Raw genomic sequence first — 24,889 nt, 5'->3', positions numbered from 1 at the left:
ATGAAGACGATGCTTTCTATCTCTGGGAATACTGAACAGTGTTTGACCATGTTCTTTTGGTTTTCTATTCCTCGTCTCCTAAATAAAGAGCATGGTTCTCAGGAAAAAAAAAAAAACAAAAAAAAAAAACCAGTTCCCCCAGTAGAAACTCCTTGTAGTTTCTTGTAGGAAAACCCAACTTTTCGCACTGAAACTACTTATCGCTTTGTAAGTTTTTCTCTGCCAAATAACTGCTTAAAGCTGGAGTTGTTCTACATATTGCTTTCAAGATGCTGTCTTTTTATTAGTGAGTGAAGGTGGTTTGCTGAATCGCTGTAGTTGTACTATTTTCCTTTATTCTCTATTAGAGTGGCTTAATGTTTTTGCTGTCTTTGTGACTGTGTCGAAGTTTGTTGTACTTTAAAAGAAAATCAGCAACTATGCATACTGTAGCCAGGTATTTGGCTTACAGAATCATGTGTTTATTGTAAAATGTTTAAAAGTAATTGCAAAAGTAACGAGTTAAATTACTACTTTATTTTTTCTTGCCACAAATGGTGTTCTAAAAAAAAAAATGCTTGTTTCGTCATTTGAAGACAAACAAGGATTTTAACAGTGCAAAAGTCGCCATCATTTCATTGCCTTGATCCTAATTGTCTGTGTCCTAAGATGCAACACAAGTTAAGTGGCTTTTAACTGTTTACAAATAGAATGTGATTGTAATATGTACAGTTTGGTTGTGTTGAATTCTAAAGTTTTCTTCAAATATTAATAAATCATGATGTTTTGGCTGCTCAGCATGTATTGTTTTGTTGTTTTTTTAAAAACAGGTTGACATTAAAATGCCAATCCTCTGTAAAATGAAAGGCTTTGGTGGCTAGAACAGTGGTGAATGTAATCTTTTATTCGTAGTTAATTACGTGCATAAAATGTACACCTATACAATATTTACAGGGATTGTGATTTTAGTTACTACAATAATGCACAACTGATAGTACAATATTCAAAGAAGTCAGCAATTATCTTAGCCATGCACCTTGCTTGTTTATAGCAGTAGTTATCCTAATTTGTTATATTATATATATATATAAAATAAAACAAACTTGCAGCTATTTAAGTTTTTATTTTTATTATAATTTAGTAGAACACATACTTGGTACTAACGGCTTCTTTAGTATTACCAAAACTTAATGGTGTGCCAGTATTTTACCATAATTGAGGAAGTAAACTACCAAAATGCTTCGTCAAATCCAAAATCTCAGTTGCTCAAATTGTTGTAACAAACTTTAAATGGAAACATGTTGATTTTAAGGCCTTGGGTTTGCACTTGGTGTGTGTATATATAGTACTGATTTGAAGCTGTACTTGGTATGTATACTACTTAAATAGTGTGGTGCTTGTTTTTGGAAGATTACTGCAATTGTCTAGAGGCTTCTTAGGTAGTCCACTGTTGATCTGATATATTTAAGCAGTCCAGGTTCTCTCCAGGTTAACCAGCTCCATTCCTTTACAGAAAGAGCAGGGTCTTCGTGTCTTAAACTGAAACGCAAAAATTATTTAAGTGTTTAGCTTTATGAAAAATGTTCATTTCCTGACTGCTAAGCAATTTTAAAAAAACATTTTTTAAATTGGCTGAGCTATAAAATGGATTTCCTAGTGGGTTGTGGGTGTGTGCTATTTTCTAGACTAAGACAGTTGCGTGACCCTAGTCACGCTGGAGAAAGAAGGAAACTAATTTTGTATTGTGTACACGAGCATTTGCTGGATCTGAAAGGGAAGATGCAGGAGAAATGTAATGTAGTGCCCAAGGGTAGGGGGCTGAAGTGGGAGGAGTTTTTTTTTTCATAAACCAGCTGCTGTTAATTAAAAAAAAAAAATAAAATAGCAATGTAAAATCCCAATCACTTTTTTGTACAGATGTTATAACTGGTGAGGTGATGGATTGGTACTAGCCAGGCAAGCTAACTTTTTTATAACTATGGTTACCCATCTTTTATTTTTGTATCCATCCCATTGATTTTAATATTGCTTAATGTGCTAAGGCAACTAACTTTCATACTGTAATCACCATGTACTTTTGTCATTGTATAACCCTAACTTGTTAAAGTAAAAATAAATTAAAAGCTTGAAATCCGAAATACTATGCAGTGTGAAGTTAATATACTAAATGTAGTTTATTGCTGTAAACAAGCCTAGCTATTTTACGATCTTAGGTTTGTACATATTTTCAACTAACAAGTGTGCCATGGTTAACTTTCAAATCAAATATTTGGTGAGCTATTTCTGCAAAAAAATTAAAACAAATGTAAAGCATTTATAGGTGAAATCTTCTATATCTTCACAGCACAACAAGTGACTGTGAATAAGAAACGTGAAACACTGCGAATCTTATTTTAAAACGTTTGAGGTGCTGCATGCACATTGCTTTGATAGACAAAATGTATAGGAAACAATAGTGTTGATATTACCAATGTTCTTGAGTTAACTGAAAGCATATTGGTTTTCTGGCGAGCATTTAAGAATTATCATTGGAACTGCACTTTTTGAAGGACAATCTTTATTTTTATTGGTAAGAATTGACTAAAGAGCAAGTCTAATTCACGGTAGAAACTGTGTAGTTTGTCTCAAGTGTTTTCCACTGATGCTGTCAATTTAAGACATGTTTTTGTTTCTCTGTTGCTTGCATGTCAATTTGTGTTAAGTGAAAATGTAAAATGATGTAGACTAGATGTTAGGTCTCTGTACTTGTAGATGTTGTTTACAGTTTGTAAAATTACACTGATCTCCATATCAAAATACAAAGCTGTATAAATTTGGGTTCAACCCACAATAAAACCCTAACCTTGAATGTGTGTGTGGTTTTTGTTTCTTGTTTTTTTTTTTCATTTTCCCTATGCTTCAATACTATGGACTTGCAAATTTACACATTCTGTGCATGTTTTGGTTTTATTTTTGAGATTTTATATATATATATATATATATATATATATATATATATATATATATATATATTAAAAATCTCTTTCTATCACTGAACCCAGTTGCACCCCTATGCTTGGATATTATAGACCAAATACAATAGTACTTCATAGTGTTTGTTTCAGAACAAAGCACATCCTTTACTGGTAATAATTTACAAAATGTAAAATGAAACCTTAATTTTGTCATTACATTTTATTCCAAAAAAGATTTGGTCAGTTATAAAGTTGAGTACATATTTTAGATTATTAACTGGTTTGTTTCACAGATCCAGTTAATCATGAACATACACCTTGGGTAGTCTCAAATTTGAGGGTGGTTTTGGTTCAAAGCCTAGGGTCCCACCAGTCCAGTTTTTTGGGGGTCTTGCTCATTTACTTACCGGTCTCTCAATGCCAAGCTGCTGCAGAATGGGGAAGGGTGTCCACTGAATGGGCTCCATAGGCCAGCTGGAAACTGAGAGATCGCTGGCCTTGCCCGAGTCTGCCATGTGATCGTTGACGCTACAGTCACTGAGATCCCAGTTATAGGGGGAGCTGTAATAAAAAAAAAAATAAAGGTGTGCTGTTACTTCAAGGCAAGAGCTTGGAGACAATTTTCCTGTTAAATCCCTTCTGAACAGGCATCACATAAAATAAATGATTGTTAAACTATGACCCCTATCAATTGACAATTCCACAACAATCACATTTTTAAGGAGGTGGGGGGGGGGGGAGGAAAGCTTAAGCTATTGAATCTCAGTGCATTTAATTCCCTTTTAAGCACTTCTATTAAAGTTAATGGTACTTTAAAATTAACCTCTCAGATTATTTTCCATGTGAACTCTGTACACTATATATCATTATACAATTTAAATTATAATGCTGTAATACAAATCAAAGTGGCTGCAGTGGCATACATCATTATTTATGTTTAACAAGATTAACTAGCACTGCTCACATTGTACAGGAATTAATCACTCATCGGCATGAAGGCAGATCATGATATACTGCACCGCACCTTTCTGACAGTGCGACACATGGGTAGAATTTCCATTTTTTTTCACAGAAATCAAATTAGTATATTGCCTGTACTCTTAGTGCAGCAGTCTGCTGTGAACACCAGAGGGTGCTGTTTGTCCCCTAAGCAGCCAACCCATCCCAAAGGTTTGCAGGTGGTCATGTTAATACACAATAGCTGCCCAATATTCCCACATGTGGAAACTTCATTACAGTTAAATGCGCAGGAGAAAGGAATCTCCACTAGAAACTCTTGAGGGCACCTGATGAATCTTAAGTGTTAGGTTTTAGGGCTGAGGTTGTTTACAGTTAGGGTTGGGGTTGGGTTAGGGTCAGGGTGGGTTGATGTCATTGAGGTGCCGAGCTCGGGATGTGAAAGGTGTCAGTGCTTGGCAAATGACCCCAAATCATCTGATGCCAGGGACAGTTTCTAGTGGAGATTCCTTTGTGCTGCAGTTAAATGCAGCGTTTTAAAATTTCCACCCACCGGGGCTAATAAGCAGCAGAGCTGTGAGTTACTTGAAAGAAAGCAAGTAAGTGTATTTTATCAAGTTTGTTACAACACAGGAAGAAAGTTTAAACTTTAACAACAGGGCTAGGCTTTGATGACTGGTCATATAAGTATTCCCAGATCACTGCTATGTATTCTTATACATATAATTTACTGTCAATAGTATGTACTGGATATATTTGTAACTTGGGGAATGATATTAGTGTTACATACGGCATGATGGTTTTACTTTTCATATACAAAGTTACTGAAACTATTTTTTTTCTGAGAACGGTTGTTTTTTGAGGCATATTGGAGGTACCGGTGATTCCTAGAGGAAGTTTACCTGTGCCTGAAGACAGTCCTGACGTGGGGCATGTTTCTTTTGCTGCTGTTGCTGGTGGTGAGCGACTCCTCCAGGCAGCTGCAGTAACTGCTGTCCAGCCTCCGGAGGTGAATGTGCTCATCAGAGTGAGTGAAGGCAGGGTTGTCCAGAGAGTTAGCAGAGGAGTCCAGCCAGGGCTGACACCAGAATTGCTCCGAGATGTCATCAAAGCGGCTGAATCTCCGGTAACTGGAACAAAAAAACAAAAATTGACTTGACTTTAGGTATGTTTAGCTACAACTGTGACCCTTTCAGTCCTGGCAGTACCTCAAGGTCCACCTTATCTTAGCCCTGTATGTTAACATAAGAGTTCTGCATTGTAGTGATAAAAGGCAAGTATGAAAAATATATCAGCTTTATTGTCATTCACACAAGCGAGTACAAATGTGTTTTGATGTTTAAGGCCAAAGATTCCTCAACTGTGATTCATAGGCAACAGAACCGCAGGGGCAAGGGGCAGTGCTAGCTCCACCAATGAAAATGTGGGGTGCGAAATATCTTTTCGCTCCCCCAACTCAGGGCCCCATAATTATGATCTTCCATATTTCATTTACAGAGCTTTAGAATGTATATGTATCATGTGTACATCACTGTAAGACCATTAGATACTGTTCACAATTTTTATCTAATAATACTTGACACCCCCCTCCCTTGAAAATGATTTAAGTGTTTTTGACGTGCGACCTGCCTGTTTATAGTGTAACGCCATGCAAATCAATGTACCACCACTGTGTGCGTGCGCACAATCACGTTAAAGACGTATTTTAACAGCCGCTGATATGTTAATTGGTAAATCATGGATTTGGCTACCAACTGATATACAACAGCCTCTTACTATTTGAAGCTGCTCAACAAAAGGTCAGTTTATCTCGTCTGTGCCGAGGGCCCGGTGAGTTCTTAATGTCAGCCTGCCCCAACTCTGAGGCAGAGAAGACGTATATATGCATATTCAAAAATGGATCAGAGGTTTCCTTTAACCTGAAGAGTATGTAAATACAGTATTCTTATGTATTTGACTTTTTCTGCTTGATGAGCGGGACTCTCCGTTCTGTACACACCCTCTGAATGTTGTCTGTCAATGTCATCGGCAATACATAAGCGCAGCAGGAACAGCAGCTAGTCTCAATCAAATTAAACAACTGGATGTAGCATACTTAAAACTCTATGAACACACTGTGAACAAATTACTGTACAAACAGCACGCTCAGCACTAACATGTAGTCTACTACATATTTTTTAGGTACTAAAACGTTTTTGTTATTTTTACTTTCACCAATAAATTTTAGCATTTAATGATACTTTGAGTCTTACATTTTTTTTGAAGAGGTAGATGAAAAACAGTTTTCATATTTGCTTTTAAATGTAGGAGGTACCAGCAGTTCCCTTTCAAGTGCTAAATGTGACCATTACCGAATGGGTATTTATTGATTTATATTTTAATATGATATCGATATCATTCCTATAGGGGCCCGGTGCTAAAGTCACAGAACCGGTATCGAACCTACACTACAACTACATTTATGAGATTCTCTACTCGTGCTTTGGTCACAACTGAGCTGCATATATGACATCGCAAATAGCGTTTCAGTGGGAACACTAAAAATAGCACCGAGGAAGCTTTGCCCGCCCCGCCCCAAATGTAATATGCTTCCGCCGCCAGTGGTGTGATTGCAAGATGTGATTTAAAGCCCCATTTACCAAAATATATGTAAAAAAAAAATCATCCTGTTCTCATGTACTGTATACTCCATAAAGGACTTCCTTTTTTAATTATACAACTTGATTTGCATACTTCAGCTCAACAAAAGTAATTCCAAGACTGAAAGGGTTAATAAACTACAGTTGTTTTTATTATTGTAAGTTAGACCCTTATGCACTGCTTGTGTCAGTCTGAACGCGGTAATTGCCAGAAATATCCCGGAATCATAGGCTCCCAGTCACTCTTAAACTGTTCCAATGAGTGACATGTTACTAGAGTGATTCCACATTCAAATTTAGCATTTCTGATTTCATTATTATCACAAAGTATTGTCTCAAAACTTGCAGCACAGAAACACAAACTTGCACGTGTCTCATGATTAGGTCAAGGATGCTGGCTACCCCCTTTAGGAGGGACACACAATGACATGGAACTCTCCGGGAAACCACCGATAGTCTGTCAAAACAAACTGTGTGAAAGCAGTGGAAAATGCACTGGTGTGTGTGCGTGTATATATATATATATATAGATATATAAATCAATGCAGTGGTGGACTGCTCTTCATTAAAACAAACATAAAACTGTAAACCTCAATATCCACTTCCTGCGCTCTATACCAAGCGCCTCGTTCGTCTGTAAAATATACATAAATACTAAACTACAAGTCTGAAAAGTGGTTTGTTATCTTCTCTCATGCAGGGAAATGTAACTAACTTACTCAAACAATACCACAAATAATGTCATTAAAAACAATAAGACAAAGAACTATTCACTCAAGGTTTATAATAGTTATCAGTGTGTGAAAATACATGCAACCAGTTAGAAGTAGTCCTTGGGTCAAGGACATCAGAGCAGACACTCATGATCAAGGGTGACAGGAGGAAATGCCCTCAAGGGACTGTCCGCTGGCCAGCGATATTCCATTTAAAAGAATTTGCTTGATTCATATTAAAAAAAGAAGAAAGAAAACAGCCATGTATTGTACAATTCAATTATTACCACCCCCAATTTCCAGGGACTGGGGGTGCCTGGGTGACACTGTGACGAGTGCATGTAATTTCGCTTTGTGCTCTGTGATACCAGCCGAACAAACAGCAGATAAAAGATGAAGGATGGTGGCGGGGTCCTGTGTGACAGGAGAATTATGAGACAGTGGAAATGAGGAAGACCTGTCAGGTCTCACTTGCAGGAAGTGCAGGGTGAGAATAGCAGGATGTAGGAAACATCTTGAGTGCGAGTCCTGCAGCTCTAGGGGGAAGTGTCCAGACTAACATCAGCAATTCCTTTATTCTATATATATATATATATATATATATATATATATATATATATATATATATATGTGTGTGTGTGTGTGTGCAGTACTGTACATGCAGAATTACTTGTAAACACACAGAACGATAGATTTAGGATGGGTTCTTAGTGGATTGATCCACTGAGAATGAACACCTTATTTCTAAAAAATGTTCATCCTTTCTTTATGTGGATTGGGGAATGGAACTAAAGCTGTTTTGCAGAAGCCGCCAATGCACTATTCTTTTTATTTGAACTGTATTTCAGTATGATCTGTAATGTCCACAGAGCACACAGGACCTCAGTTTTTATGTCAAAGCCTTAAATAATCAAATATTATGTATGCAGTTTAAGTCAAGACTTGTGTGTTTAAATAACTTAACTGTGCTTAAAGACCACCAATCCACAGAAAAATGAAATGTTGAGCAGCTGTTAAATTAAAAAGTTTGTTCAGCTTAATGGGACTCAACACTTCCGAATTTACACTGTGTTTACACTTTGTGTTTCACAAAAGTATCAAACTGTTTAACACATGTTTATTACTGAGGAACGGACAATGAGCCACTTTTGGGTACCCCAACCCTAAAATGTCTCTTCCAGTGCTCCTGGGGTGACGACTCACTTCAAGTGCCATCCAGGCTTTATCTTCCCCTTCACTGACAACTTTAATTTCAAACCTCTTTCTAGAAAACCAGTACAAGACATTGTTTGTGTTTATTAAAGCAGCGTTTTTTTGTCTGAATAAAAATAATAGAGCTGGAAATCAGTGCTTGTGTTGAGGTATTTTTCCTTGAAAAGCTTTCATTTTACCGCTTACAAAAGCCTCAGGCTGAGAATATTACCAATAGAAGTAGAATTCCACTTTATAAGAAAACAGCTGATTAATGACACAATCCCCACGGTAGCTAGACACTGCCAAGATTGCCAGAAATCTAACTGTGTACATTCTATTTGACATGTGACAGATATCAGGAGCTGTCTCTTCACAAGGCTTCTGTGGAAACAGTTATCTCCTTTCATTTTTCTACTCCCTATCAGTTCCCACCAGAATGTTGATGTTGGCAGGCTTTTGAGTAAACGGATTAATGTGGCTACTGGAAAGCCCAATGTTTCTAACCTTGTCCCAACATTACAAATATAACAAGGATTTTGATATTTTCTGAGTGCGTTTGAGAGACATTTAAAAAATACAGTGCTCTCCCTTTATAACCCTATAGTGGGGAGGCATAGTTACAAGACTGTGCTATTTGTGTTCCTTTTTATAAAGAGTGTAAAAGGGCTACTGTAATGGTGTTATGGAGCAAATGGGAGCCACTATAACGAGGCACGTTATAACAGGTGAGCAGTGCACACAGATTTCTACCCATTTACAAATGTGTTTTGACACTTCACGTAGCAATCCAGATTGACAGCTTTTAGCAAATAACAACCCTGAGACTAGTGGGAATAGGAAACCCTGGCAAAAGTAATACAAAAAGTGTACGTATAATCCAGAAACACAGACTGCTGTCACGTCAGACCATGCACTACTCTCTATGTCAAGAGCTGTTTTCCTTCATCTAGGAGGTTTCGTGCAGCTCTTCCTCCCTCCCCAATTGCCTGCCTGTGCAGCTCTGCTCCCATTTACCTCCCACTCTGATAACTCTCCACAATCTCCCTTCCACTCCCAAATTGAACGCCAGGCTACTCCTAGCTACTACAAATTTCCCTAGGGCTAGAGGTCGGTAGGGATATCCACTATGACATGAAAAATGTGTTCAAACGTTAGAGAACTACAGGCAATACCACATCCAGTCACAGACAAAATTATTGGGCCGGTTAAAAACAGATGCAAACCTATCTTAAAAACAACACACAAAAGAAAGCAATTGGAGTTTTCCCATCAAATACTTGAAGCCCGCTGATTTCTTCAACCAAATTTTATGGTCAGACGAATTCAAAACTTTTTTTTCACCAAGAAAGCAACAATATGTTTGGAGGAAGAGAGGAGAAGAATTTAAAGAAAAGTTCATCCTGCCCAATGTTATACATGGTGCAGGTTGTGTGATGGTATGGGGTTGTGTTTCTTCCTAGCCCTAGACTTTAACCACTGGACCACACTACCACCTGTATATACACACTGCTACACATATACACACTGCTACACACCAGAACCTCACACCACTTTTTACTGCCCTACCTGTAGTGCCATTAAAACAGAAGACCTCTTACCTGCTTCTCGTCTGGTCAACCTTGGCTTGAATAAGTAAAGTCTTGAACCTCCTCATGACCAGGAAGGCTATGGCTGCCATCATGACAGCAACCGCAAGGAGGACTCCGAACGCGATTCCAATCAGCTTCTGCTGGGTCATTTTGTGGTCGCACCTCAGACCCATGAACCAGTAATCAACACCAACCGGACACCTACAGAAAAGAAACAGTGCTGTTTTCATTACTTCAAAAAGACAAATCATTAAATTCATGCAAAATGTTTTTAATTACAGGGCTATTTCAAATCTTGTGATAATAGACTCAAATCTTTCTTTTGAGACACACATCAGGAATATTACTTACTGCCCAATACATTTAAAAAAAAAAAAAAAAAAAAAAAAGAAAGAAAGAAAAACAGATGGCAGAGCACTCAGTTATAGGACCCAAAACTGTGGAATGATCTGCCTAGCTCTGTAAGGGAAGCACCAAGTGTCATTGCTTTTAAAACTTTTTAAAACTTTCAAACTTTTACAGTGTAGTGATTTTATGCTAAAGTGATGTGCCTTGTTTTACTGTTGTGTTTTATTTTTAGTTTTTCTTGCTTTCTTTTATTCATTTGTTTTCGCTACAATTTACATTGTGAAAGGCGCTATAGTAAATTATTATTATTATTAAAATAATACTTTACTATGTACACCGTGAAGGAAGGTTTTAAAAAAAAATAGGTACGTGCAAAGGTAAAATTACCAGGCAAATGAATAATTGACCCACACTCCGCAAGACTGAAAATCTACTGCCAGATTTAAAAGTATGATGCTGTCAGTTATGAACCTTTGTATCCTGAAAAATCTTAATAAAATGTATCAAAAATAAATAAAATACATTTGAATTCCCTGTACTGTATGGGTAATAATTAAACTAAAGGCTAAAATCAGCTTGTCTATTATCAGCAGCAACAGAAAAAAAGGAGCCCAGTCCTGTCTTTCCATTCTTGTGTTATGAGGAAGCAGCGGCGACGATTCAGGCAATGAAAGGTCAGGCAGCAGGGTGATACTCACTGGCACACAGGCTGCTGTCCTCTCTGGTGGGTGCAGATGCCGCCGTTCTTACAGTAGTCCCTGTGGCACAGAGAGGTGCAGCTTGCATTGCTGCGTCTGGCAGGGACACAGTGGAACCCGGGCTGGCAGCGGAACACTGAGGAGCACGGGTCAGCCTGCCGCTCTGGGGAGAGAGAGAGAGAGAGGAAACAGCAGCCTTGGAAAAACATGAGCATGCTTTAATATAAACCTGTCATCATTGCAGCAGAGAAACTGTTGTGTTAGGGCAGGCTTAGTGCCGACAGTGTTAGCACAGCTACTGAAAACGGGAAAAAAAAAGGTTTTAGTTTTCGTTTTATACCTTATTGTGGCAGAGTGCCCCGCCCCTGTGCGTATTTATGTGTTTTATGTTGCATGTGACGTGTTAATTGGTGTATTGATGCACCGAGTGTGGATTATCACAAGTGGTTTAAAATATAGTTGTATTTAGGCACAGGGATTGCACAATCACTCCATGTGCAGGTTAAACTAGGTATTAGTATAGAAGCATAATTAGTTCACATGCATATGTACCGAGATTCCAACTGAATGATTGATTAGCAATCAAGTCTCTGTACACTCGGGGTTGGGTGGTTGGTGAGTGGAGAACGGGAGTAGAGAGAGGAGACTGAAAAATAACAATTGCTACGCATGCAGGAGGACCAGCACGATACTTGTTTGTTCCGAGTCTGTTTGTCTGTTGATTAAATCACCCCAATCTGCTGTGGATTTACTTTCACTTCACTCGCAGTGCTGTGTGTATCTTCTGGGTCTGACGTCACCACTCAAGCCAGCTTCCCACACATGTTAAGAGTTTTTCTTTTTGCACGAAAACACATAGCCCCTGTTCTACTGGTTCATACACTAGCTAGTATTAAGATAAATTAATAAAAGAAAAACTGAAGTGTTGAACAAGCACTTCTGTCATAGCTTCCTTCCACATTGTATATTCACTGTACCGCTAGCCAGTTTATATACAGATCACCCCATTAAGCTGGTATAAGCTAGAATATATGTCCTGGAGAACAAGTGGCCAAGATATCTTAATGGTAGAGCACCTATATGGAGCACAAAAAAAAGTTTGGGATTCATTTTTAAAAAATTTTTAAATCCTGTAAATAAAAGTTTCTGTGATTTAATTTGTGTGTCTGTGCAGAAAAAAAAAAAAGTAAATTATAGGGGAAAAGGATCAAAGAAAACAGTTACTTATTTTGACCACTTTACAAACTGCAGCAGGAAAGAAAAATGCCTCAAGCATAATGTGTAAATAGTGAGTTACCGCTGTGCTCTGCTTCAGGAGCACATAAGCAGACAAATTGAATGACTGGAAACCAAGTGGCGCCAACAGTTGAGGCCCATTGGACAATATACTACTGAGCCTGCATGGCACCAAGTGTTAAGGCAAAAACAACACTGAATTTACTGTAAATATCCATGATGGGACCAACACCATTCTGATACATTCATTAAACTTGGCACTTATTTATCAGGTACTGTGCTGCTGAAAATAAAGTACGATGGCTCGTTCTGTAATGCAACGGCACAGAATCCTCAAGCAAAACCATTCCCGTAATCCCACCCCAACCCCACTCCAAAAAGGTTCTACTTTTCAGCATCTGTGTTTGCAAAAAACTTTTCACATTCGCCAAAGATAAATGTTTAATTTCTAAGACAATTTGTGTTGGACACTTCATATAGCAGAAGCTGGCTGCCAGTCTGTGGCTCTCTATGGCCCTTCCCTGCCATAGTACTGAAATATAAATGTTATGCTATCTTCAATAAATATCACTACATAAACAGCTCAGGAATGGGCACTTACATTGGTACTGCAAAGTTCTCTATCCATCTCTTCATTCAGCCATCCATCATGTTGTTAAAACACATCAAATAGGTTTTTACCACACTTTTGCTAACCTGTACCATGCTTTTACTGTGCATCACCACTCCTTACTATATATTTACCATGGAAAACTATTGTAAAGGGGTTGTGAAGTTAATTTATTCACGCTAGCTGTTTGATGCTGATCAAGGCTCAGATAATGTACTTACTACGGACAGATATGCGCAGCACTCTGGCCCCTCTGATGTAGAATCCCTGGGAGACGGCCTCAGGCAGACCCGTCATATTCAGCAGCCCTACCAGATCCCCAAGCAACCCCAGTACTGATTCCGTACTGAACACAGCGTCATACTCCATGAGCAAGCTGCCACTACAGCAAGAAGGAGTAATGTTAATCAACTATTGGTTTCAGAATGGTACAACAGATAAAAGCACATAATGGTAGCCTTTTTATACCTGATTCCTGAAATCTGTATGTGTTGATACCCAGGAACCTTCTTGTAAAATGGTTCAACCTGGAATGTAAAATTATTGACAGTGATGTTATTTAGTAGTGTATAAACATATACAACACTAAAGCTATTTATAAAACCCCTCCCCAGCACATACCCGTACACAACAATGCAATCATAAGTGCAATTCTTGAAACAAGAAAAAGATGATCAAAAAAAGACACAATACACACACACAGTCACCAAGTAATACTGTACTGAAAAGGCAGACAGAAAAGGTACACCCTTGTCTACATGTGAATGATCACACTAACAAGCTTGTGGCTCAGCAGCAGTTTATGGTTTGGTACACTGACCTTTCCTAGGAAGTCCGCCGCAAGATTTTCAAAGGCTTTGGATTTAGGATTTGCAAGGTCTTTACTGAAGTCCATTTCCATCTCAAGAAGGGAAGGAACTTCGATATGTTTTTCTATATATAACAAAAAAAAAAAAAATCGCATGTTTATCAAGTTGATAGTTTTTTAATTATTTGTATTTGAATATTTCGACACCCATGTACAAAATATATATTTGTCTTAAAGGGTTTTTTTTATAAAGTTTTTTTTTTTTTTTTAAACCATATAAATTGTTTTAACCTTGAATATTTACCTGTCAAACATTCCATTACATGTGTTTGATCTTTCTATATTGCAGTCTTTTCTGCAAATGAATTTGGTCATATTTATCAGTTCATTATGTTTATTAGTGATGCATCCAAGTAAAAGAATTATAAATGCTTAAATAAGCTGACCTTTGATAATGGGTGGCTGATCCCCCACTATGTAAATCTTCTCATAAGGGTTTCTCGATGTGGTAAACATCACAGTCGGAGCAGGGGAACTTCTTGCAGTCTTTAGTCCATAAGATGTGGGCGTAAATACCTCGTTCCCAAAAGCAGGAACACGCAGGGTGATTGTTGGAATCGTAGACATGGTTAAAGGTTGAGTGGTTAAAGTCACGTTCACACGTCCTGTGAAAGGCATTGGAGTGCTTTCACTTCTGTTTGATTCAGCAGTAGGTCTTGTCTTCACAATGGCAGAAACTGTAGGCCTAGCAAAAGTGCTGTTATAAATGGAGGCAGTTAAGGTACTTGACTGATCCACTGGCAAGCCCCTAGATTGGCCTAGAGTGCTATTCTTCTTACCTTTAGCTTGTGTCTCCCACAGTGAGGTGGAAAGCTGTTCGGTTGTACTGGATTCCAAATATGTCAGGGCTGTTGCTGAGTCTGTGACATTACCACTTCCTGCAGTGGAGTTTATTGCAGAAAGAGGAGTGGACTGTGTTACAGGGGAAAGCGTGGTAGAACTCTGTCTTGTCGGACTCCAACTTGAATCATCTAAGGCAGGGGTTAAAGTGCTTTGAGAAACAGTTGAAAGAGTTTTGCCACTTGAAACTGTGGTGCTGGAATACCCTGTACTTAAAACCTCTGTTCCCATCTCAGTTTGCCTAACAGGAGTAGAGGAACTGCCCTCCACTCTAGGTGATACTGTTTGAGGAACCACTGCATTCAGCGATGTGGTTGTCTGCAGAGTTGGTACTGTTGCTCCACCTGTATTGAGGTTTGTCACTGTAACAGTATAAGAACCAGTCAACAGAGGGGTAGAAAAAGAGGAAGTACTGTCCGGCACAATAGTTTTCTCTTGTGGCAAACTTGTGCCTAATGTGTGCGACTCCACCGACGGGTCTAAACCAACAGCTGTCGACGTGTAATGTGTTACTGTATCACTCAATGTAAAAGAAAAAGGGCTTGAATTGAAGCTCTCTGAAGATGTAGGTGCTATTTCAGTTGGAGTTGCTGAAGCGGATGCAGATTTAATGCCATCCTCCGATGAGATTACATCATTATTCACTGATTCCTCAAGCGTTTCCGTAGATGAGACCGATTGCCTGATATTTTGAGACACTGTGGTCTGTTCAGGTGTTGTTATGGAGAGGGTACTGGGTTCAGCAGTACTTGATCGATCCACTATCGGCAGATTTGGCAAGGAATGCACAGCAGGTGTTGGCGGTTCTGATGTAGATGCTGTACTTTCAGACTGTGGAAATAATTCTGGAATGGAAGTAGTGGTTGAAGGTGTAACCCCTGTAAACTGTAGCATGACATCTGTTTCTGTAGTGCCTGTATGAGGTACAACCGAATCTGTGTCAAGAGTACTAGTCTCTAGACCAGCTGGCATGCTGTTTTCTATCAAAGTAGTCAATGTGGAAACTTCCTCCTTACTTGTGGAAGATGGGACAGCCCTTTCACTGAACCCTTGTGTTAAAATTGACACACCTACATCACTCTCAGATGCTGTTTCCCCACTATAAATTTCTCCATCAAGAAGGCTTCTAGTAACCACAGGAACTAACTTATGCTCAAACAGACGTGCATTAAAATCCTCCATCAATGGAGTGGGACTGTCAGCGGCTATTTGATGTGTTCTGTTCTTGCTGGCCTCACGAGGAAAGGCTTTGGCCTCTTTGCCAATTTCAGTAGCATATCTGGCTGACCCTGAGAGTTTACTGAGAGTCTGTAAAGTCAAACTGTTGTTTTCAGTCACCCCTGTTAAATCTCTGCTGTACGAGTGCTCAGTGTTCTTTTGATGATCAAATGGAGAATTTGTGACTCCTTCAGGGTTCAGTGTGACTTCACTAGAGAATTCCAAAGGGGTTGTGAGTAAATGAGAGACATTAGGATGTTTTAGGGTTCCCAACCCTGTCTCTATGGTATATTTTTTAAACTCTGTAGGGTCAGTCCCTGAAGAAGTTAACACAGACATGAGGTTATGGTTCAAAGTAGCTGTACTAGAAAAAGCTGTGATCTTTCTGCTAGTCTTGCGTTCAACAAACACGTCCTGCAAGCCTGTGACTGAAGTGGATAAACCACTGATTAACATATCTTTCAAAGTCTGTGATGACTCTGTTTTAATTGACATGTCCATGTCAGGAATAATTGAAGTCAGAGAAAAGGCATCTTTTTTCATTTCACGTGATACTTCCAATTTGGTTCCATGACTATAGCCTTGGTCATTGCTCTCCATCTCCTGATCATGCCGTGGTGGCAGCGACTCTGTAGGATTCTGTACGGTATCTGGAGGAGTTGCAGTGTCATGGGAAGTAGTGGTCAGTGGGAAAGGTTTGACAGTGAAAGCCTGTGAAGCGGATTCCCGGGCTGGAGATATTGGGAATGTTGCAGACACCATTGTGTACTGATGGAAAACATTTCTTAGCAATGAGGAGCCATTTTCTGAAGGATGTGACTTCTCTTCCATTTTCATCAAACAGGCAGGAATTGCAGTCACACCTGTGGGCTTTGTTTTCTCAATTTGTTCAGTAGCCGGACTGGCCAAGCCTAATGATGGATCATCAGTTGCAGTAAATCTCATGTGTGAAAGTGTCCGATTTGTAAATACAGCAGCGTCCTTATTATTATGGGAAGTTTCCTGAGTGGATAGGAGTGTTTCCTTATCAGCGCTGACAGCAGTGCTTTTGCTGTCTCTGGGCCAATGACTGCTGACTGATCTGTTACTATGGAATGCCTTTGTTGTGTTATTCTCATCCCTCGGCTGGCCTTCGGTTGTGCCATACCGTGCTGTTCCCTTGCCACCGAATGTTGTCAGAACACCGGGCCTCGAGAACAACAGTTTCCTCCTATTAAGTGTGATTTGTGGAATTTTTGAAATTTCTGGAATGCCATGGAAGCTTGTCTCCTGACTCAAAGGAGCTTTTCGCCTGTATGACTCAGTGTGGGGAAGTCTTTCCTCAAGAAGGTTCCGTGTTTCTAAGGAAGACAAACAATCATCTAATAATAATGTAACAAATAAATAAATCATTCAACTAGGTCATATCCCCCAACCCAGGAAGCAGGGGCACTGCAAAAATGAGATTAACTTTTTTTACTGGTGAGTTTTCAAGTCCCATCATTCAACTTCTATTGCAGAGCAGTTTTGAGTCTGTCCATGTTTTAATAATCTTTACTTAACGTCACATCTTAGCGTAAACAATTACGTATTCCATGACACTTGTGCAATAGGAGTCATTTTTTCCCATCCTTGATACAGTCCACATGTAACCAGATATGAATACATCATTACATTTTTCATAGTTGTGACTTGCATTTTAAAGAGACTGCATAAATATTTTTTAAGAAGAAAAAATGTCACTTATGGCTAAAACCAACAAAACTGATATATTGTTTAAAATTTGTATCCACTGGGTAATTTGACATTACACATATACAGTTACTTTTAGGATCACATAAAGCCATGCTTGTTACACATCTCTTCATGAATTCAGCCCCATTGTTCGCACACGGCCTGTGCTGTTTACCTCTTTCACAGTGCTTCCCCTGCCAGGTCTTTGGACACACACACACTGCAGAGGATTCTCCGGGTATGCAAGTCCCTCCATTCAAGCAGGGAGACAGTCTAGCACACCAGTTTACCAAGACTAAGTAAAACACAAAAAACACAATCAAACCTTATTCCTCTTCAACATTTCCTTTGCACAGAGCCTTTAGTAGTCAAGTGTGATTTATTGGACTGAGATTAACTCTCTCTCACACACACACACACCCGTAAATAAGACATTAGATTTTAGGTTCCATCAATCAAAGTAATTTACAGTGGCTTGTGAAAGTATTGACCCCCCTTGGCATTTTTCCTATTTTGTTGCCTTACAACCTGGAATTAAAATGGATTTTTATTTGGATTTCATGTAATAGACATACACAAAATAGTCCAAATTGGTGAAGTGAAATGAAAAAAATAACTTGTTTAAAAAAATTCTAAAAAATAACTAACGGATAAGTGGTGCGTGCATATGTATTCACCCCCTTTGCTATTAAGCCTCTAAATAAGATCTGGTGCAACCAATTACCTTCAGAAGTCACATAATTAGTTAAATAAAGTCCACCTGTGTACAATCTAAGTGTCACATGATCTCAGTATATATACACCTGTTCTGAAAGGCCCCAGAGTCTGCAACACCACTAAGCAAGGGGCACCACCAACCAAGCAGCACCATGAAGACCAAGGAGCTCTCCAAACAGGTCAGGGACAAAGTTGTGGAGAAGTACAGATCAGGGTTGGGTTATAAAAAAAAATCCGAAACTTTGAACATCCCACGGAGCACCATTAAAGCCATTATTAAAAAATGGAAAGAATATGGCACCACAACAAACCTGGCAAGAGAAGGCCACCCACCAAAACTCACGGACCAGGCAAGGAGGGCATTAATCAGAGAGGCAACAAAGAGACCAAACATAACCCTGAAGGAGCTGCAAAGCTCCACAGTGGAGATTGGAGTATCTGTCCATAGGACCACTTTAAACCATACACTACACAGGAAGAGTGGCCAGAAAAAAGCCATTGCTTAAAGAAAAAAATAAGCAACACGTTTGGTGTTCACCAAAAGGCATGTGGGAGACTCCCCAAACATATGGAAGAAGGTACTCTGGTCAGATGAGACTAAAATTTAGCTTTTTGGCCATCAAGGAAAACGCTATGTCTGGCGCAAACCCAACACTTCTCATCACCCCGAGAACACCATCCCCATAGTGAAGCATGGTGGTGGCAGCATCATGCTGTGGGGATGTTTTTCGTCGGCAGGGACTGGGAAACTGGTCAGAATTGAAGGAATGATGGATGGCGCTAAATACATGGAAATTCTTGAGGGAAACCTGTTTCAGTCTTCCAGAGATTTGAGACTGGGATGGAGGTTCACCTTCCAGCAGGACAATGACCCTAAGCATACTGCTAAAGCAACACTCGAGTGGTTTAAGGGGAAACATTTAAATGTCTTGGAATGGCCTAGTCAAAGCCCAGACCTCAATCCAATTGAGAATCTGTGGTATGACTTAAAGATTGCTGTACACCAGCGGAACCCATCCAACTTGAAGGAGCTGGAGCAGTTTTGCCTTGAAGAATGGGCGCAAATCCCAGTGGCTAGATGTGCCAAGCTTATAGATACATACCCCAAGAGACTTGCAGCTGTAATTGCTGCAAAAGGTGGCTCTACAAAGCATTGAATTTGGGGGGGTGAATACTTATGCATGCTCAAGTTTTCTGTTTTTTTGTCTTATTTCTTGTTTGTTTCACAATAAAAAATATTTAGCATCTTCAAAGTGGTAGGCATGTTGTGTAAATCAAATGATACAAACCCCCAAAAAATCTATTTTAATTCCAGGTTGTAAGGCAACAAAATAGGAAAAATGCCAAGGGGGGTCAATACTTTCGCAAGCCACTGTAAATGAGATGCTTTAATATATGTTAATGTTTTTTGTTTGAGACAGTAAAAGAAACAGCATTAACAATACCTGAAATCTAAGCTGTGATGATGTAAACAGCATCACCTTTAAATCTGAACCTCTTTCCACCAAATGTTACTTTATCTGGAGGCTTGGTGGTCCAGCAGTTAAAGAAAAGGGTTTGATACCAGGAGGTCACTGTGTGTGACCCTAAGCAAGTCACTTAACATTTCTGTGCTCCGTCCTTTGGATGAGGTATAAAAAGTCCTAGCGTAAGCAACTCTGTAGCAGCAGCTGATGATGCATTGCTCACCCGCTAGTCTCTGTAAGTCGCCTTGGATAAAAGCATCTGCTAAATTACTAATTATTATTATTATTATTATTATTATTATTATTATCAATAAGGGGGTCAATAATTCACCCTTGGGAGGATTAAGATAGGATAAATAAAATATATCCCTCATTTCAGATGGTGCTTCAAATTTGTTTTCACGATTATTGTTGTCTAGCGCAGGGTTACTCAGTCCTGGGGGAGCCCTGTGTCTGCTGGTTCATTCCATCTCAGCTCTTATTTACTTAACTAGACCTTTAACTGAACGGATAATTTGCTTCATTAGACCTTTTAAATTGTTTTCAAGCTAGCTATAACATTTTACAAGTAACTTGAACTCTGTAGCTGTTTAAGAGCAGAAAACAATTATAAAAAGTCTAATTATGCAAATGATCAGTTCGATTAAGGGTCTAGTTAAGTACTTGAAAGCTCTGCTGGAATGAGCACCAGCAGACACAGGGGGTCCCCAGGACCAGGGTTGAGAACAACTGGTCTAGTGCATTACTCTTCCTGCCATTATGTAGTGATAATGGATTACAGTACGATTTTCTTTAATGTAGTTTTGACATAATTCCTGTCACTGCAGCTTGTACCTGCTGTAACATTGGAACCAGCAGTCGATTTACTTTAATTAAAAACTTCCCTTTAAAATGAGACATGCATCTGCTTTAAATGAAATCTGATTAGACTCAATACTCTAATCAGGTTTCATTTAAAGCAGATGCATGTCTTATTTTAAAGGGAATTTATGAGTCAGCTACCACTGTAACCTGCACTTATTAAACATGTAACAAAAAGAATTAGGAATGACTGCATTTATTAAACATGTTTGCCCAGAAATGCCTAAGAAATTACTTTTTTTCTTGCTTTATTTTTTCTTTAATTGTTGGAAAAATCACTTTGAACCATAACGATTCCTAAATATATGGGGTCGCAAGTTATGCCATAAGGAGAAGTAAACTGAGGTTTCAAATGTTCTTTTATAAGTGTTGAGTCAAAGTGGCATTTACCTTGAATCCCAGTAGTTCTAATAGTAATAGTTCTAATTAGAAAACAAACTTTAGGTGTCATATTGAACTCATGTAACTTACACAATATGCAACATGTTGTAAACAAGTATTTAAGTTAGATTATATCAGAGTAATACTAGAAGTTTATTTTAGGATAACTACATATAATCAGCATTGAGACTTGTAGACAGTAGCTATGGATGATAAATTAGGGAACATCTTTAAAACATTGTCATTCATATATGACAATGACGTCACAATGTCATCGTACTCTTCACCAGCATTCTTGCTGCTTTAGGATTTTAAAATGTTGCTAAAATTTAGAACATCATAAAACTGAGATGGCTGTGTCAATGTAAAATATACAAAACTAATTTATTAAAAATAAAAATGGGGCACATTAATTGTTTCAAAAACGGCCATTTCATAGTTAAATCGAACTTTTATAAATTATTTTTCCCTTATGTAAGGCATCCAGAGGGCTAATTTGTCTCGTAAGACACATATAGAGTAAAATATCAATATGTTTCAGGTCACACTGGCACACAAAAAAAAAATAACATCTGAACAAACAAATCAAACTTTTCACATTCAGAAACTGCAAGTTGAATTTCAAAATGTTATTTGAAAGAAACAAGGTACCAGTACTGTATGTCATTTTTTAATCCCTTTTAATTTCTTCTTATTTCTTTAATCAAAGACGAATGTAAGCATTGATTTGTAGCAAAAACAACAAAAATATCTTGTTTTCCTCCTGTTATTCATATGAAGACATCCACTCATTTAAACTTGAATCACTCCTGGGGGATAAGCAAATAGTATGAGCTTTAAATATCCAAACAGCACTATCTGTTTAAAAAGCTCAAATCTAGACCTGAGTAATGCCTGAAGGGTATACTGTATCTTACCTGTATACTTGATTGACAGTTGGGTGTCCCTTGCATAACTTCCAGCTGCAGCGTGCCAGGTTATCACACCTCTACCTTTCCCAGACAATAACGATTCCTTCCTTGAGCCACAAATTGATATGTTTGATCTGTTCCCAAAATATACACTAATGCATGTTTTATTATCAAGAGTGAGAAGGGCTACGTGTACAGTTTCTGTAGACAGTGCCTCAATTAGCCACGTGCAGCTCACACCCTGTATATTATCTGATGCGTTTGCTGATACCGAGTGTTGTAAAACCCCTGTGTTTTCCTTGCTGACATCAATGATGCCCCCACAGTCACGGTGTATTAAGGAATGCAGAAAGCCTGTAAAGTGCAAAGAGAACAAAAGCTGAAACTGCGCAGTACAATTCACTACACAGTAAATGTGTACAGTTAACAAATACCCTGCATTATTATTTTCAAATGTGTCTTAAACTACTAAATGATAAACAAAACCCTTGAATAATAAAAACAATAAGTATTGATGACGTCCTACTACAAAACATACTGTACACTACAATTGAAATCAGGTCACTGTCTTAATCTTCGGTGGTCACACACAGCTGTATTTAAAATACAAAGGGTATAAAGACTTAAAAATAGGACACCTGTATATACAGATTGTCAAATACAATATGATTGTCAATATTAGAAAAAAACGCTATAAAAAAAAAAAAAAAAACGCAATAAAAAAAAAGTTCACAATAGACCACATGAAGTGAAAAAAAAAAAAAAAAAGAAGAAGATTTACCAAAATCCTAACTGGTTAGAAACATTTGTAAAAAAAATAAGAACAACCTATAAGTTCGTACATTCACCATCCAACTCTCTTCCCAAACTCTGGTTCCTCACTGTATTTCATAAAAATATTACTTTCCTAAATATCAAGCAATTTTAAAAGTAACGTAAAATCTTATGTCAGTAGACTATATTTGTAATGAATGCAGAACGTTGTAAGGCATTACCTGTGTTTACAAAAAACAGAACCACTCGAACATAAAGTTGCATCGTGACGATTTCTAGATCCCATAGAATTAGATGAAGGCTTGCTGGCCCCCTTGATAAGTTTTAGGATGCTTTGTTCTTCAACCGCGGTGACGGTGGAACCAGAAATAAACGCAACCCCTTATTAAACCCAGGCTTCGTCCATTAATAAAGAAGTTTAATTGGTTTTGTACCTCTTAAAGGGGTGCCTACGAAGCGGATAGACTCTGACTGACTCTCTCTCTCTCTCTAATTTTTTTTTTTTTACCAGTGCTTTGGAAGCAGGGGAGGACATCCTCTCAGTGGGATGGATGTCGCTGAAAACACACACACGTGCCTCACAAAGTTTAATAGCTGCCAGGTGATTATATGGTTTTATGACTTGGTATTGCGCATGCAGATCTTTATTAAATAGTGAAACAGCGTCTCATCACGTCTTTTTTTCAAAATGTTTGTTTCCTGAAAATCTGTCAAAACAACGAATGCAATTATTGTTATTTGTTTACTATTTTAATATGAATTTTGAATCTGTATGCTTACCTGGGATTTGATCTTTACATTTAGGGACAGGTCCGTCCAATTAAGGACTGCTCAACTTTTCAGACTTAATAATAGTGCTGCCAGATTGGCGTTTCTCCAGCATTTTGAAGCGGTGGTCCCCTACACATGCATTACCTATTACATGGTATCTCAAGTTAAATGTACAAATAAAACGTGAGTTTGCATAATTTGTTTTAGAAAAATCTATATTTTAATTGGCGTTCTGGTAATTTAAGATTTAGTTCTCCACCACTTTTCGGTAAGCCGCGGAAAAAGCAGCATTTTACCGCGCATATCGCTCACCATTTATTTTTATGAGACTGAACTCACATTGACGAAAAAATAACGTACCGAAACTTGAGTTGCCCCAACTTGAGTATATATTGTTTTATGGTTGTCAATGTTGTTCCACCCCATGAGACTTTCATGACTGACTTCTTTCGTTAGCCTTTTTGTGTGACCATTATCTAATCTGGCAGCTTTTAGAGCAGTTATCTCATTTATTGTCACAAAACCGCATGCATTTGATCGTGTGATGATTTTAATTAAAGACGAGGGGCGCAGTATGTTTACATTTAAAGTGTGTGTTCCAGGGTCAGGGGTTTTATCCCCAAAATCGCTCTCCCATCACTGCGTGAGTGGGCTTTCTTTTTTGGCGGCTGAGCAGTTATAAGTAAAGAAAGCTAATTAATTTAATTGTGCTGGTACAAGCGCTGCGTCAAACTTACAAGAGAAAGGTCTGTAACCAAAAAAAAAAAAAAAAAAAAGACATGCACTTTTATTTTGGAATTTGTTAAACGGTATTTAAAAAAAATATTATTGGTGCATCGTCTAGGAAGGTGACACAGAAAGCACAATTTTGTAGGCCTGTAAGTTGTGCAACAGACAGAAACCTATAAACTGAATTGGAAGGAGGAATAGGTTGAAAGGTAGACACAATTGTAAATAAGAACAAAAAAGGCTATGGACAATGTTGACCCAAAGGATTTTTTCGACCTGAAAAAAAGAAACAAGGACCAGAGGTCACAAATGGAGATTAGACAAAGGGGCATTCAGAAGAGAAAATACAGAGAATTGTGAGGGTCTGGAACCAACTCCCTGATAATGTTGTTGAAGCTGACACCCTGTGATCCTTCAAGAAGCTGCTTGATGAGATTCTGGGATCAATATGCTACTAACAACCAAACGAGCAAGATGTGCTGAATGGCCTCCTCTCATTTGTAAACTTTCTTATGTTCTTAAATATGAGTGGTTTTAAAGATAGTTATGGTAAACACACAGGTGTAGTGAAAAATATACATGTGACAGTTTTACTGAGGATAATCATGGAATTATTTATGTGCCAGTAGTTTTAGGTCACAGTGTACGTGCATAGTGCTGTGAGTGAGTCAATACCATCTGTAATTGACCAAAAAACAAGTCATGAAAGTCCCATGGGTGTGG

General features: G+C 38.4%; 1 protein-coding gene across 1 annotated transcript; it reads right to left on the bottom strand.

Annotated features, from left to right (window-relative positions):
- Positions 1–54: 54 nt before the first annotated feature.
- Positions 55–23,119, bottom strand: LOC121300775 (mucin-3A-like). The gene is made up of 12 exons (XM_041229632.1): positions 22,888–23,119; positions 21,899–22,246; positions 17,732–17,851; positions 14,172–17,183; positions 13,738–13,850; positions 13,386–13,444; positions 13,139–13,299; positions 11,072–11,234; positions 10,035–10,226; positions 4,793–5,020; positions 3,341–3,494; positions 55–1,518 (listed from the first exon to the last, which is right to left on the bottom strand). Exons 1-12 carry the CDS (start codon positions 22,928–22,930, stop codon positions 1,444–1,446), a joined length of 4,668 nt encoding a protein of 1,555 aa, XP_041085566.1. The 5' UTR covers positions 22,931–23,119; the 3' UTR covers positions 55–1,443.
- Positions 23,120–24,889: the final 1,770 nt, after the last annotated feature.

The sequence above is a fragment of the Polyodon spathula genome, chromosome 26 (genome assembly GCF_017654505.1).
Source record: "Polyodon spathula isolate WHYD16114869_AA chromosome 26, ASM1765450v1, whole genome shotgun sequence".
NCBI lineage: Eukaryota > Metazoa > Chordata > Actinopteri > Acipenseriformes > Polyodontidae > Polyodon > Polyodon spathula.
The sequence above is the reverse complement of the archived record's forward strand: the minus strand, read 5'-3'. Positions and strand labels throughout refer to the sequence as shown.

Bases quoted from the DNA above. Each gene is read 5' to 3' on its own strand.
- LOC121300775 (XM_041229632.1), bottom strand. From the start codon at position 22,930: ATGCAACTTTATGTTCGAGTGGTTCTGTTTTTTGTAAACACAG. The intron at 13,851-14,171 runs GTCAGCTTATTT...TGTTATATATAG, and splicing joins TCAGCCACCCATTATCAAAG to AAAAACATATCGAAGTTCCT. The intron at 5,021-10,034 runs GTAAGAGGTCTT...TTTTTGTTCCAG, and splicing joins GTTGACCAGACGAGAAGCAG to TTACCGGAGATTCAGCCGCT.